This window comes from Sturnira hondurensis, unplaced genomic scaffold (genome assembly GCF_014824575.4).
Source record: "Sturnira hondurensis isolate 20B ecotype Veracruz unplaced genomic scaffold, ASM1482457v3 Scaffold0022215, whole genome shotgun sequence".
NCBI lineage: Eukaryota > Metazoa > Chordata > Mammalia > Chiroptera > Phyllostomidae > Sturnira > Sturnira hondurensis.
In genome coordinates this window covers 2,608,374-2,624,860 of record NW_028094846.1, presented here as the reverse complement: position 1 = coordinate 2,624,860, position 16,487 = coordinate 2,608,374, and the positions used below count along the sequence as shown (strand labels likewise).

The window sequence follows — 16,487 nt, the reverse complement described above, 5'->3', positions numbered from 1 at the left end:
CCCCAGCACCCCCAGCAACCCCCCTCTTAGTTCACGTCCATGGGTCGTACACTCAAGTTCTTTGGCTTCTCCATCTCCCATACTATTCTTAACATCCCCCTGTCTATTTTGTACCTACCAATTTATACTTAATCTCTGCACCTTTTCCCTCATTCTCCCCCTTCTCCCTCCCCACTATAACCCTCCAAATGATCTCCATACCTATGATTCTGTTGCTGTTCTGCTTGTTTGCTTAGTTTGTTTTGTAAAGTGTTTGATAGCTGTGAATTTATTGTCATTTTAATGTTCATAGTTTTGATCTTCTTTTTCTTAAATAAGTCTTTTTAACATTTCATATAATAAAGGCTTGGTGATGGAGAACTCCTTTAGCTTTACCTTGTCTGGGAAGCACTTTACCTGCCCTTCCATTCTGAATGAGTTTTTCTGGGTACAGTAATCTAGGTGGTAGCTCCTTGTTTTTCAGCACTTTGAATACTTCTTGCCAGTCCCCTCTAGCCTGCAAAGTTTCTTTTGAAAAATCAGCTGACAGTCTTAGGGGAACGCCTTTGTGGGTAACTCTTTGCTCTTCCCTTGCTGCTTTTAAGATTCTTTTTGTTTAATCTTTGGCATTTTAATTATGATGTGTCTTGGTGTGGTCCTCTTTGGTTCCTCTTGTTTGGAACTCTCTGTGCTTCCTGGACTTGTATGTCTATTTCCTTTACCAAATTAGGGACGTTTTCTTTCATTATTTTTTCAAATAAACTTTCAATTTTTTTCTCTTTCTCTTCACCTTCTGGCACACCTATGACTTGAATGTGGGTGTTTTTGAAGATGTCCCAGTGGCTCGTTAGCCTATCCTCACTTTTTGGGGTTCTTTTTTCTTCTTGCTGTTCTAATTCAATGCGTTTTTCTTCCTTATGTTCCAAAAAATTGATTTGATTTTCAACTTCATCCCCTCCCTGTACATTTTTTTTTAATTTCACTTAGTGTAGCCTTCATTTCTGCCTGGGTCTTTTTTTAAGCCATTGCAGTACCCAGTGAATTCCTTGAGCACCCTAATAAACAGTGTTTTGAACTCAGCCTCGGACAGATTGCTTATCTCCATTTTGTTTAGTTCTTTTTCTGCAGTTTTGTTCTGTTCTTTCCTTCAGGCCATGTTTCTTTGTCTCCTCGTTTTGGTAGCCTTCCTGTGTTTGTTTCTGTGTAAACGAGAGAGCTGCTTTGACTCCCTGTCTTAGTAGTGCGGCCTATTGTAGAAAAGTGCGCCAGTTAGTCGTCGCTGGGTGGTGCTCTGTGGCTCTGTGGGGTGGGGGGCTTGGAGAGAAGACAGTGCTGCTGCCTGGCCTCCGGGGTTCTGTCTGGGAGAAGGTCATATCCCAGGACTTGCCCTGATGCCAGTCACTTCAGTTTTTCCCAGTAGGCCACTGGTGCCCTTCCAGCTGTTGCCCTGGCATTGAAGCCCAGAGGGAGTGAGTCTGCGTAAGCTCTAACCCCATTGCGGGCCTCCTGAGAATCCTGCAGTCTCTTCCACTGCCCCACCCCCCACTGGTATTTATAGCCAGAAGTTATGGAAACTTATCTGCCTGGCGCTTGCACCCTGGGGGTGGGGCTGGGATCTTTTCGCTCTTGAAGCTTTTCTCCCAATTTTTATCCACCACACGAGTGTGGGACTGTCCATCCTGCATCTCCACACCTTTCTGTATCGCTACCCTTCCTATCCGTCTAGATGAATATGGCTTCTTTAATTCCTTGGTTGTTGGACTTCTGTTGGGGGGATCTGCCTGCAGAGCCCCCTCCTCGATGAGAGTAAGTCTACCAAGACATGATCTGCTTGGGGAGGAAAGGTGGCTGATCTCTCAAAGGAGAAGGGCCAGGATCTTGTCCATTGGGCTTTTATTTGGTTTAATTTACATAGGAATACAGGTAAAGTTCATCAATCATTGCCAGGCAGTAAGGATCAAACAATAGATAACATCCAAAGAACTATGAGGGCTTATTCTCAGTCAAGGTCAGTTAGCTAACAGGCTATAAAACTTTGGGGAAACAAACTCATTCTATGCTTGGACCCTTATCACTTAAATTGAGGGTATTAGCAAAGCTGGTTTCACAGGATTCTATGCATTCTTTCTTAGCCCCCATCGCCCTGGGGAACTGCTCATTCCTGCCATTCCTGCCCAGGGCTGCGCCACCCTCCTGCATTGTTTCAGGCTTAAGTCAGGCAGGGAAAGTAAGACAGCCAAGAGACTAGGAGACTTCTTGCAGACAGATTGAGGACTCAAGCTAGGTCAAAGCTGAGGGGAGAGGGTCCATTACCCCCTTTTCCTACCCCCCAAAGTCCTTCCCTGAGGGCCCCATTTGCAATTGTGCCTGTCTTAGGTTGTCCCTCCCTTGAGGAATCTTACTTGTCACTGGCTAACCAGGCATCCACCCTGGGCCAAGAAGGGTGAAGTAAAAGGCAGCAGAAGCAGCACCCCTACCAGAAGATAAGCTTTGTTTACTTAGTGGCTTATGGTCCCAAGGTCCTTTATCAGCCTTACCCGTGGGGTGTTACAGCTCCTAAAACCAGGCAGCGTAGTTCCCAAAAGACTTCTATATATTTTCTTGCTCAATTTTCTGACAACGCTGGGTGATATTTGTTCTGTAGTCTAGTTGTAATTTTTGCTGTGGCTGTGCAAGGAGGTGACCCGTGTTTGCCTAAGCCTCCATCTTGACCGGCAGTCTGAATAGGTTGCTTGTCTTTCCCCACAAGTTTGAGGAAAACCAGGTATCTGCATTTCAAATACAAATTTGGGGGGAGATAATTCTTATCAAAAGGGAAAAACCTGAACTATAGCTGAGCAAATCATTTTAACTTATTTCAGATATTATTTTCTAAACTAGTAAATTCTGGTAAAAGCCACTGACTATCTATACATTTTGAAACAACATGAGACACTGAAACATTAATTCCTGGACACTTTTCAGTTTACCTGCTTTTGGCCTTTTATTCTCAGAGGCTGTAAAGTGGATCTGGAGCTGTTGATGAATGTCTTGTGCTTTGTTGGAGGTGTTTTTCTTGAACGTGAGAGTGTGTTTGCTGGCAGAAGAGCCTCTGTGTCTAAAGGGACAAATGTGTCCATGAACGTCAGTTTAAGGGATGCTGACTGCTTACTTTTTGTTTCTCATACGCTTGAAATTACATGGGAAGCTTTGCCAAACAAAATTATAATAACTATATTCTATTTGTATACATATATTTTTTTATTAAAATATGAGTTCTAGAGATTTTAGCCTGCACTAGGAAGAAACTTGCAAAAATTCACAGCCAAGTTCGAACAGGAAACTCTCAGGGGTAGCAGGTGTCCTGTCAGGGAGTTTATACATTGTTTCCAATGTTCAATGCACACTTCCAGTAAGTCATGTATAATTTTTTGGAATCTCGTGTATTATTCTTTACATTTTGAAATTGTGTGTTAAGTCTAAAATTATGGGCTTTGTACTGTTCTTTTGTGTAATTTTGTAGTAATTATTACAAGAAGCTGTTGTCTTGGAATGTTATATCTGACAAAGAAGTACTTTATCAATTGCAATTATAATCAGGACTATAGCCATGTCTTTTTAAATTCTGTCATTTATAAACAGTCACTGTTTTACTCAGATACATTTGGAAATAATGTTACATCTTTGGAAAGGTTCATGATAAGGACTCTGACTTATTCTAATTTGTAGGTATCCAACCAAGTCACATCTTTGAAGTAGGCGAAGGTTTATAGAATCCTAAGGAATAACTGGATTCATGGAAAAACTGGCAAATAATCAAGACAAACAAATATTGGGTATATGGGACTGAAGGAACTAAAGATCACTATTATTCTTATGACTTTGTCCAAATATTGCTTGTTTTAAATCTTTTTATTTTCCTGACATAAGGAAACTTATTTCTCCCCTAGAGTAGTCTGATAAATTATACCCTCACAAGCAGTTTCAAAGCATTTATATTTTTCTCCCTACCTAACCCCTCCAGAATTTGACAGCTCTTAATAAGTATTATTTTTTTCAAGGCAATATATTTGTCTGCACAAATCCAATAAGAATCTGTTCTCTTTATAATAGAACACATAGAACCAGTTTCCAGTTGTGGTTTTATTAATGAAGTCTTTGTCTAGAATGTCATGATTGAAAAAGACATGCCTGGACACTAAATGTCACCAGAAAGCCTGAAGGAATTGAGATTGACTTTGGAAGCCAATGAAAGCCCACTGCAGAAATGGCCTGGCACCTTGCTTGGTCATTTGATTCATGGCAGTCTTTCCAGGTAAGGAATGAAACTCAGGACATTTTGGGGACCTCAAGAACTTGAGGAATCCACCCAAACCTATAGGTATTGCAGGCAAAGCCAAATGGCAACTGTGTGGTTTGGCTTCTGTGCTTTGAGGGGCTGAATAAAGCTCAGTCTGAAGATTCCTGGAATTTCACAAGGAAATCTGAAAAAACCTACATAATCAATTACTATTTTTGTTGGATTTATCCTAATAACCAGGCCAAATTGAAACTATACTTAATACAGCCTCATGAAAAATTAGGGTAAATTTTAGGGACATTGTTAGGGACATTTAGGTAAATGTTTAGGGACATTGGAAATCATAATACACATTTGTCCCTTTAGACACAGAGGCAGAAGAGCTTACTTTTTGTTTACACAGTTGTCACCCACAAACCACATTGAATCCTAACTTTTCTAGTTTTCTTCCAAGCTAATGTTTCATTTTTTCCCTCCCGTCCTTTGACTTAAAATTATTAACTACTGATGCAGTGTAAGCTATACAGAATTTACTGAGTACCTGATAACATCACATAGATACTTCAACTGCAGATAAGGAGGACCTACTAGACTGCCCCTGCTTAATTTCCCTCCCATGAAAGCCTTGCATTTGGAAGTCTCCTCAACTGGCAGTCTCGAAGACTCAGAAACTGGTTTATGATTTGCTGTGTTCATGAACTTTTGTATCCCTGCTGTTTTCATATAGTGTACACCTATGACCTTCTTTACCTGGTTGCTTATTCACGCAGTATAGGTCACACTTTAGAAGCCCACCTGCATCACCACCTCCTGAAATGAGCCTCAGTGGTTTGGCTGGACGGACTTGTTGCCAGGACTGGACACACAGGAGTTCCACATCAAGATAATGATGCTTGGGGGGTTCCACATTATACCTGCCCGGGAGGAAGCAGCTCCCAGCCTCTCTGTTCAGACTCAGACCCTGTTCCCTTGTCTCTTGGACTAGACAGGAAGAGACTTTCATACCGTTTGGAGGCGGGGGCCATGCCAGACTCTCATCAGCAGGAAGTGGTTGCTGAAGAGAAAGAAACCCTCCTCCCTCCTCACCCCTAAAAGATTCTGGGGATGGGAGTCTCTGAGGTGAGAACGAGTCAGGATCGTAAAAAGCCAGGAAGGCAAGTGGAAGAGGCAAACTGAGACACGCCGCTGAACGGGCCAAGCAATATACAGCCAGGCACAGATGGTCCTGGCAGGGGGCAAAACTGGGAAAACAGGACTCTTGTCCCCAGGGTGGACTTTTCTCCCTGGAGATAACTTCTAGGCCTCAGATGTATTGCAGCTCCAGGCCCAGAAAAGCAACCGAGCTAGGTCATTGCCCTTGTCACGGACCAATCAGTGGAGACCATGACCCTGAAAGGACACACCTGGAGAGCTGATGAGCCTCCTGCTGAAACCCTCCCCTGAGACCTCCCCAAAGATGCCTGCCTGCAAGAAGGAGAGAGGGAGGGAGAGGGAGGGAGAGAGAAGCCTCAAGACGAAGGACCCAGCCCGGGCCAGCCCCTGCCCCTTCTCGCCCGCTTTTCTCTTCACTGGCAGGCATCTCCTAAACTCTAAGTCAGTGGGCAACGGGCAGCTGGTCCCAGGCAAACCCGCTGAACCCGTCCCCAAAGCTCCCTGTTTTCTGACTTCCCAGGGAGCCAAGGCAGCCCAGCCCGGGCGCTCCTGCTCCTTCCTCTGTGCTAAGCCCTTCCTTGTTTCACTGTCCCCAGCTTTAATAAATGTACCTTCATACTCTTTCACACAGGAAGTCAAGCACCCACACACTACAGCTGGCCCTAGGCAGACCCTCTCAGGGCCAGGCCCTTGTCTGGAGCTAGAGACAGCAGTCGGAGCATGAGAAGGAACAACAAGAACCACACCATTAAAAGTCCTGAGCAGTGGTCAGAGCACTGGGTGGTGCAGATTCTGCAGCCTCAGCAGGGACGGTTTAAACACGGCGGCCATGCCCCCCATGGCGCATCTACAACGTCAGGGCACCAGGGTTCTTGGCACAAAGGCCACCACACAAAGGTGCTCTGAGGCAGCTCAAGGCCTTGTAAACATTTAAGGCATCCTGAAGCTCCCCCCGAAACGACTGGAGACTGCGGAGAGATTCCGCAGTACGGCAGGGTGGTTGTAAATACGGCTCTGCAGGTGGAGGCCCAGCTCTACCCCGTATTAGCTGTGTGACCTCGGACAAGTTACCGAACCTGTCTGATTCTTAGTTTCCTCATCTGTGAAATTGATAAAGATAATAGTCACACTCATAGTTAAGCACTCAAATAAGGCAAGAGGAAAAGATACAGCACGAACCTAGTCCTGTGTCCAAATTTCCGTGGCCTGAAAAAAGAAATCTAGATGGATCATCTGTATCTATGTATTTAGCTGCCTGGAAGGAGCTCATGATTTTGTTAAATGTACATAAGTCCACACTGTCTTCTTTAACATATAAAGAGAAAAATGCATCCCTTCGTTTTGATAAAAGCGTTTTTAAAAATGGCTTTGCATTGCACCAAATACACTCCCCAGGCTCCAAAGTGGTGTGTTAAGGGTTCCTAGACAGAAAATGTTCGCTGCCAATTCAGCAGCGTCTGTTCCTTTGGTCACAGCACAGGACTGAGCTCGGGCCCTGAATCCATCCAGGGCAGCCTTCTGGACGAGCGGCAGGTGCCTCAGGCTCAGCAAAGGCGTGGTGCATTTCTCACCCCAGCCAGTTAAGCTAAGGACAGGGGACAACCGGCCAGTTGCTAGAAAACTAATCAAGCGACGGGCCCTGACAGAAGTCAGAGGCATTACCACGCCACCCCCATTTCTAAAGAGCCTCCGTTTGGAAGGAGAAAGAAATAAATTAGTGAAGGAGGATCGACCCATCAATAAAGTCATCCTTCCGTTCTTGGACCAGAGCCTAATGGAACCAAGGGAAACTTATAAGTGAATAAAATAGTACAGCGGCCACGTTGCATTCAGAAAGACAATAAAGAAGTTTAAGGGCAAGGATACAAATGTTCCAGGAGATAATGACAACGTCTCAGTTCAGGCACTACGAATCATCACAGAGCCAAGAGACGGGCTTCAGCCGGCAGCCAAAATTCCAAGGGCTTTGGCTTGGCCTTTGGGCCAACGCTAAGGTCAGGGGTAGGCAAAATAAGCAGGAGAGGCAGAAAAGAGTATCACTCAGGGTATTCCTCTCACACCAGCCCAACAGGCCAAGACCCAGAGCCAGCTAATACTTGAGACCTCAAAGAGATGCTTCTAGTTCTTATCATTAAATTCCCTTAGATGGGTGTTAAAGACTAAACTGATCGGTAATGAATTATGGGCCAAAACAAACCATTTATATTCTTCTAACTGACACCGGTGGCCTTAGAAGCCAGAGGAAAATAATTCCGAGGTTTAGGTGCATGTCAGGTGCATGTACTTACATGGAGCTTCAAATTCTTGGGAGACACAATTTAAATACACCCTTGGGCTCTGGCTGTTGGGTTCTAATCACCCAGGAGAAATGTGCCTGACTGAAGGAAATCAGCCTAGGGTGGGGCGGGGTGGGGGGACAGAGAGGAAGGTGCAGGACTGAGCAGGTAGACAGCACTTACTACATGGGGAGCCAGAGATACAAGGCATGGCAAAAGCGGGTTTACAGTTCATGTGGAAAATAATAGAACGAATGTTATAAGAATAAACTCATACTGAACTGTGAACTTACTTTTGCCCTACCCTGGATTTGTCAAAAACCGCCTATCAAGTTTTTCCCAGTTAAATCACATTATAAAAACTTGGTAGAAAAGATCATTGATGAAATCCCCACAATGAAGTCTTTGTACATTTAAAAAATAGCCACTTTGTCATGCAAGTAAATATTCTTTTTCTTTCTTTTTCTTTTTTTAATGACCGCAAATTCTCCCAAGAGGTGAATCCTATTTGCTTCGAAGCGGTGACTGTGAGGAGCTGACCCTGTCCCTGGGTACTCGGAGGGCGTGCACATGCACACTGCCGCTCCCACCAGGGCCCCGGCTCCCTGCCGCACCCTCAGCCTCCAACGGTGTCTGGCACCCAGGAGGCGTTCATTTGGCTGCACGGCGACTGAAGACTCTGTGAAAACACAGATGGCATTTTCTGTCCTTTTCTCATGACCCTCTCATTGTAACATCTGTTCTCACCTTGGCAGTATGGGAGCCCAGTGAGAAAGCATAAAAACAAGTGGTAGAATTTTTTTTTAATCTAGGTTTTTGTTTTATTGTCCCAAGTGGTAACTAAGTGAAAGGCTGAGGGACTGACAGGGAGACGTGTGTGTGGCCTTTCTACGGCAGCAGTGACTCAAGTTTAAGTTTTGTCAAAAGTCCTACTGATAAAACACTTAGCTGTCACCACACCCGTGGGGAAATAGTTTAAATACGTAATGACTAGCAGTTCCAAAGCTATGGTGTTTAAAGGAGGCAAAGAATGTTCATTCATTCCGTGCATCTCCGAAGAAATAAGAAATGGTACTTAAAGAATGAAAAGAATCCCCCTGGCTGGCGTGGCTCAGTTGATTAGAGAGTTGTCTATAAACCAAGAGGTCGTGGGTTTGAGTCTCAGCCTAGGTTGCAGGTTCGGTCCCCGGTCTCCCTCCCTGCCTTCTCCTCTCTCTAAAAATCAATAAGCATGTGTCTTTGAAGCATGTCTCTTTGGGTGAGGATAAATCAGATAATGCATGAAATTACACTCAGGAAAATAGCCCACCCAACAAACACTCACTGGGTACGGACAATGTGCCAACCGAACCCTAACTACATATTGCAAACTAACGAACTTAATCAGACATGCCTATGCCTCACTACCATGTAACAAATACTTATTATCATTATTCAGATGCAAAGCCTTACAGATACCTCTATGGAGAAGACAAACACTGTCCTGGATTCTAGTGGAGGAAAAAAGAAAAACCAAGTAAGAAATTACAGTAAGAGGAAGTAACGTGTGGGAACTTCTGCCTGAGGTGGCTGGAAAAGTCCCCTCTGAAAAAGTGCCATGCTAAGGATAAAAAGGGGACAGCTCTGGGCAGTCCCAGGGAAAGAGCGTTGCACGGGCAAAGGGCCTGCGGTGGGAAGGTGGGGGTGGGTCGGAGCACAGGAAGGGGGCAGGAAGGGGGCGAGAGGCACCAGCTGAAGTCACAGGGGAAGGCAGACAGGATGGCGCAGCCCACAGGGAAGCCGGCCGGCAGCCTCTGTACAGTGGAAAACCACTGAGGATTCTAACCACGAAAGGCACGTGACTGCTTTGCATTTTTAATCTGAATCATTCTTGCAGTTGTGTGAAGAATGGATTAAAAAGAGGCGAGAGGGGGAAACGGGGACACCAGCTGGGAGTTCAGCACCGTCAGATAAACAAAAACAGCAGTGACTTTGACTAAAACACTGGGAGGGGACCACTGCTGGGAAAGAAGTGGGAGAGCTCGTCGGAGGTGGAGCGTGAGGGTGCCAAGAGGGAGAGAGGGATTCCGGATGGACGAGGTGTCGGGCTGAGCGAGCAGGCAGGCAGTGCTGCCACTGACCGGAGTGCAGAGGGCTGAGACTGGCTCCCACTCTGAGTTCCTTCCTACCTGAGGGTTGCCAAAGGCATCCCAATGGCCAGCCAAATGCCGGGAATCCGTACTGTATCCAACCTCCACCAGACACCATGGGCCACTTCCTCTTCCCTAGAACTCCGTTCCCGCTTGGTTTGCAAGTCACCGCACTTCCTGGGTTCTTCTCTTAGTGGTTAGGCCGCCCCCTCTCCAGGCTCCTTGCACCCCACAACCCTGTCCTTGGCCCCCTGCCATTTCCTTCACTACACCGTTCCTTGGTGACTTTATCTGCACAATCCATAATTTTAGCTGTGGTCCGCATAAAATGCCCAACCAGGACATTCTCCCTGCCTCCAGAACCCTCTACCCCCCTGTCTGCGGCCCATTTCTCTCGGGATGTCCCTGCAGTACCTTCAACTCAACATATCCAAAAGAAATGCCACATTCTCCTTCCACCAACACTCCTACCCCCTCCTCCCATCCCTAGCCCTTCCTTTGTGAAAAGCCCCACTTCACAAAAATGGGCCCAGGCCCCCAAGCCCCAAACTTCGGGATCATCTCCCACTCCCTCGCTCAGGCCCACATCAAATCAATTTCCAAGCCCTCTCAAATTTGCTTTCTAACTGGCTCTGGAAGGCGTCCTTTAATTCAGGTCTTCCTCCTCCCCTGGATTATGGCAATCGCCCTCTGGGGAGCCTCACCCTGCTGCACCCCACCCCCACCCCCGCATACTCACACCGCCTTCAGGATAAAGCCCAGCCTTTGCAGAGGCGAACAAGGTCCTTTATGCGTTAGCGCCTCTGGCTGGTTCCCCTGCCTCCACTCCCACACGCTGCAGCGTCACACCACACTGGCCTGCCAACAGGTTCATTCACTGCTGCGCGCCCTTTCCCTCGCCAAGGCCCACTCAACTTCCGCATCCCTTTCTCCGGTGGCCCGCACTTCGGTCTGAGCTGGTGACTCTCCCCATGGTTCCTAACAGCACGCCATCATCAAAGGCTCCCGTTGCTTCTCCCACTGAGCTGTAAATTACGTGGCGGCAGGAGCTTCCTCCCGGGAATACTTTTGGTGCTTCCTATTCAAAAGGCGCTTGATGAGGTTTGTTGAATAGCTGTACCTGGATCAAACTCCGGAAATTTTCCCATAAAACATGAACGGTTATACACAGTGACCTTTCCCTGTTACATCCGGGATCAGGAAAAGGTGACTCGGCGAGGAGAAACACGCAGTATTTTTCTACAATTAACTAGTAACATCAGCTGCTGACTTCCGCAGACCCCCCCCTTTTGTAATTAACCTCCATTAATTCCAGTTTAGTTGTTCAGTCCTGTCACTGTTAACACCCTGAATTTGATCAAGGTCAACCTGATGGCTTTGCCCTCTGCAGCCATGTCCAACCTCTCATGCACAACAATTCGGACTAAAGCCTGCAAGATTTCTGATAAACCTTAGATTAAAGCCGTTTCCTACTTGTTTTCTTAAAACACAAATATTACCGCCACCACCACCACCACCACCAAACCCCCCACCACATGTTAAACCTTTTTTCTCAGAAGAGACGTTTATAAAAAATGAATTACATCTTCTTCGTCTGTCAACCTCCATAAAGCACGGGGCGGGGGTGGGGCGAGCAGGCGGTTTCTTTTACATTTATACTTCATAGTCCCTGGGATCATCGGTTTAATTATATTTTTCCTGGTTCCAAATATTACATTAAGGACTTTTCCGGGAAAGAAATTTATGAGTACACACGTATTCAGATACTGTGATGCAACTGATATTTTTGGAAAACATCAAGAAATGAAAAAGCCTCCATGTGTTTTAGGAGTTGGTCCGCTTTGTAATCGTTACTCAGCGGCGCGCTGGGACAGCATCAAAGCAGTCCGCTGCTGGGAACCACACGGAAAAGTCCCGGAGAACACGCTGCCTCCGAGGTGCCTGGAGCAATCACCCAATTCGGTAAATCGGGCCTGATTTCACCGTAAGTCTGACCCATGAAATTTGGCAAGAAAAAAAAATGATGTTTTAAATGTGCTTTTTAATGTCTTATGTATTGTCAAATTGGGGCGTCTGTGTCTGGGAACATTACGGCTTCGACCGATCTCTTTTCAGCCAGGCCATTTCCATGGCGATCCCAGGTCTCTGCGTCCTACCCAGAATAATGTTTCTCCCCCGGGCTCTGCAGACTCCAGAGACAAGACGGGAGACTGCAGGGCTCTTCCTTCGCGGAGGCTTAAAAAAAAAAAAAAAAGAGCTGGAGAGCCCTGGGAATGGAATTTACGAGGCAAAACAAAACAGTCCCTGAAAACATGGAAACAACCAACAAAGGCCCCATCGATGAGAAGAAGCCTGCCTCCTCCTAGAGGTGCCGAACGCAGAACCCGGGTTCCTGACCCGGGTCCCCAGGCGGGCCTGGGCGCCCCGGGTCGCCGCGCAGGGAGCACAGGGGGCTAGACCAGAGCGCAGAGCAGGGCCGCTCCCCCACGCCCCCCCCTCCCCCGGGACGAGCAGGTCGGGCTCCCCGCCTCCCCCACACTCGGGGACCCGGGAAGCCGGAGGGAGAGGCGCCGCACCTCCCGGGTTGCCTAGGGCCACGCTCCCGCCTCCTGGGTCCCTGGCCCCACGCGCGCAGGCCACGCTGGGTCCCCAGCCTCCGCGCCAGCACGCAGGGCCCGCTCCCCACGAGGGGCGATTGCAGCCCGGAGTCCCCGCCCCAGGAGCCCCGCCCGGCTGCACTTACAGAACCCGAACGCCGCCGCCAGCACCGACCACAGACAGCGCCTGCGGTCTGGGGCCGCAATCACCGTTCTGGCCCCGGCAGGCGCAGCCATCGTCTTCCGCTGCAACCCCACCGCCGCGCACCGGGCCCCGGCCCCGCTGCGGTTCGCTCGGCTCCGGACCGGGACGCCACCTCGCAGCAGCAGCCGCCGCCTAACCCAGTGGCACCTCCGCGCCGCGCCCCCACTCGCGGCCCCGCCGCTGCCTCCCGCCCTCGGCCAGGCCCCGCCCAGCGACCCGCTCATTGGCCAGTCCCTTGGCCCTTGAAGTACGCCATTGGAAGGTGCCAATTGTCCATCACCCCCTCTCGCCAGGCAAGGTCACGCCTCCCAGGTCCCACCCTTGCTACGATCACTGCTCTGGAGGCCGGGACCTCGGCTCCACTGCTGTCGCCCAGCCCTCTGCCTGCGTGGCTGTCCGCCTGCCTGTCCCTTCTGCCTCTCCTAGGGTCCCACCCCACAGATCCCTCCATTGTGTCTCCTTGTCACCGGCCTTTGCCTGGGTGTCCTGCTTCTGTGTCAGCTCTTTCTGTGAGCCTCATCTAAAGAAACGGTGATTTATTTACAAAAATAATCAAGGGGTACGGTGGGGAGAGCCTTCTGCATCAGTGGCCCAGATAGAACACATCCCCCGCTTGCCCTGTGCCCAAGGCCTACCCTTTGCGTGGACTGAGTAATTTATGTGTTGCAATTTGAGAAATATGCTAGGTTAAGAAGTCTCCATCTTGTCTGAATCTCGTCGTAGGAAACCCCCTTTTGGTTTAAGTTGGGGTGGGAACTGGGAACTCTGCCCTACTGCCTGGAACAGAAAGGAAGGTGCTTTTGGTCTGGTTTGCTTTTGCAAATAAAATGTCCCTCCGTTTGTCAATAAAAACTGGGACGGGGAAGTCCCCCGTCCTGACTCTGAGGGGCCTAGGCTGACCCTGCCCAGCTTGGCCACCTTGGCCCAGAACAGTGCCCGCTACTTACTGGTTGCCCAATAAGTACTGCAAAGTGTTTGGAAGGGGCCCGATGAGAATAGCTTACAAACGGGAACATCAGAAGGGCAGGAGAAGGAGAAAGATGAGGGTGGAATCCAGCGGGGAAGCCGACAGAGTGAGAGGCAGAAAACGAGTTTTAGACGATTAGGGTGACAGAATCTAAGTGCACATTCATATTCCAGGGTTTTGTCTCAAGTGAATCTCATGAACGAACGCCCTTCCTGGTGTTTTTGCTGTTTTCGCCACTAGCCTTGTAGGACCGCAAACGCACAACACAGTCGTTCGGTACTTAACGCTGGGGATGGGGAGGCCCGAGAGATGCTTCGTTAGGCGAGTCCACGGTGCGCGGCACCATAGCGCACCCACACACACCTCCATGGCGCAGCCCCTACGTCCTGGGCAACAGAGCAACAGCCTGCACCGTGTGTCCCGGCGTGGAACGCCACGACAGCCCACGAGAGGGGGAGGCCACGGGAGAGGGAGGCCACGGAAGACCCGGACCACTGCCGGCGGACGTCCCCGGCACACTGCCGCACCGCAAGCCTTCTCCGCAAGGGGAAAAGGTGCACTCCAAGGGAATGATGAAAAGCGCGTATCGCAGACACGCACCCCGGGAACGTCATCATTTATTACCCAGTACGTACGCCTCACTGGACATAACTGGACGTGCTGTGCTTCCGCGGGCCTGGCAGCCAGGAGGTTCGGGCGCACCGGCATCTCTACCAACACAGGTGGGGGGACACACTGCTTTATGACATCTCCGTGGCAACGACGCCACGCGGGCTGGCTACGATGTCACGACAGCGACCACGTCACTAGGGCGGCCACGATATCTCTAGGTGATGGAAATAGTCCTCGGAACCGCAGCTCTGCAGCCTGTGATTGGCTGAAAGGTGGTCGTGGGCGGAGACTGTACCCAACCAGGTAAGTAGCCCACTGGTTCCTTGCGCACTCCATTGCTGGCGTTTAGCTGGGTCTCTGTTGGTTAGTTTTAGCGTTCCGGAGGCAGAACTACAGAAGCCGGCAGAGCCGTCTAGCCCTGTTTCCCTGAGCAGGAACCTTCTGCTGTGTCTCCGGAGAGACCACGAGCGCCTTAAGGGAGTGACTTCTAAATGCTATAGGTGTAGGACGGCTCAGGCGTGACTGTTGCGAAGCATGGGGTCCACCCAGTGCTGACAAGCGAACGTTGAACTGTGTGAGATGCTTGGAAGACAAGGGCGAATAACGGAGAAACTGAAGGCCGCTGGGGTCCTCAAAGACACCTTGTGTTGTGACAAGCTTCTCTGCTGCCTGGGAGGCCCCTGGACACACCTTCCTGTCCCTTCTGAGAACCACTGGCCCGAGAGGGGTCGGGAAAGACGCACAGAGGAGGTGGCCTGGAGGTGCACTTCAGAGGAGGAATACGGGTTCCCCAATAGAAACACGAGAAGCAAACTCAGACCCGGGAAAGCAGTGCCAAGGGCAAGACGCAGGGTGGCTTGGAACTTTAGGGGGATGAGGGGACAAGAGGAAGGAGACAACGCTGGAAGATAAGGCACTGGTCCAGTGCCTTGGGTGGTCTCCCTTCTACAGGCGGTGGGGAACGATGACGGGGAGGGCATGGGAAGAGCGCACGAAACGTGATATTGGCAGCGAGGGTGGAGAGAAAGACAGGACCGGAGAAACAGCTCAGAAAAAGGATGGCAGGGCCGCATATACATTGGGTGGTACATTTTGTCCAGAGAAAAGCATCCGGAACACCGTGGCCGCCACTTTCTAGTCAGAGCAGAGAATGATGCTACCAGTTCCCTAAGACTCAAATCCCAGGTGGACCTGGTCTGTGAGGAAGGTGAGTGAATGAGCTGGGCCCTGGCCCTGGCCCTGGTTTAGGGTGCCGAGGCCCCCCAGAGGGCCAGCAGAAAGCAGTCAGGCACCTCCTTCCGGGGAGGGGGAGGGGGAAAGCAGCAGAAGGGCCAACAGGCCACCTGAGCAAAGTGTTCCCGCGGGGCCCAATGCCGGACCATCAGTAGGTAGTGTAGTAAACACTTGAATGAATAGACAGATGTAGTCTGGCCAGGTTATAAAGGTAAAGTACCACCAAGGTGGTTTTCCTCGTTGTCCCACGGTAACTTCTGATCCTCTGTCCAGGCAGTTGGGGGGGGGGGGCGGCGGGAAAACCCTTCAATTCCCATAGTTACTGTTAGCCTGAGGATCTCATTCAACAAACCTCCCTCTCAGATACCTCCTGGAAGCTCCTCTTTGAGGTTCGAGCACCCGGGCAGGGCAATCAAATCAACGGAAGACTTCCAATCAGGTCAGAAGGTCCTTTTTAGAGGAACTGCGGCCTCTGAAAGGAGGGGGCTCCTGGGGGCAGATTAAGTCAGAGACTTGGGGACAGTAGCTGCCTGTGCCCTGCCGGCTGCCCTCTCTGAGTGCCTGTTCCCTACTGTGCACAGGAAATGCACTCACGAGAAGGGCCCTACCTTGAGAACTCCTTCGCACCTTCTGCCTTCTTAGAGATAACATGAGGGACACTCGGGGTCATCTGGTGTTGACAAATGAATAGGAGCAGACTGTTGGGAGAAGAGCTGGGATTGGTGGGAGACAGTAGGAAGAGGGAGTGGGGCACCAACATGTCCAGCAGATCCCAGTGATCGTGGTAGAGCCTTCTCCACACCGGGTTCTCCCTGGCTTCCCTCCCTCCTTGTGTTTGGAGACCTGTCGCCAGAGGGCAGATGCAGTGTTGTTGTGAGTGATGGCAACCAGAGGTTCCTGGAACACTGAGAGTTTCACTGTTCCTGGGTGAACATCAGACAGAGCCAAGGGCGAATCCCAAGCCACATGGGGAAATTGGCCTGAAGTTCAATCAGTTTCACTGGCATTGCTATAGAAAGAACATCTTAATCCAGGAGGAGGGTTACATTTTTTTACTA

At 49.6% G+C, this 16,487-nt stretch overlaps 1 protein-coding gene across 2 annotated transcripts in view; it reads right to left on the bottom strand.

Moving 5' to 3' along the window:
* MPZL1 (myelin protein zero like 1) overlaps positions 1 to 12,856 on the bottom strand; it is a 35,702-nt gene extending 22,846 nt beyond the window's left edge. For both annotated transcript variants that reach the window (XM_037034908.1, XM_037034909.1), the window contains exon 1: positions 12,559 to 12,856. In XM_037034908.1, coding sequence (XP_036890803.1) covers positions 12,559 to 12,841 — 283 coding nt within the window. In that variant the 5' untranslated portion in view covers positions 12,842 to 12,856. The remainder of the gene's footprint in view (positions 1 to 12,558) is intronic.
* Positions 12,857 to 16,487: the final 3,631 nt, after the last annotated feature.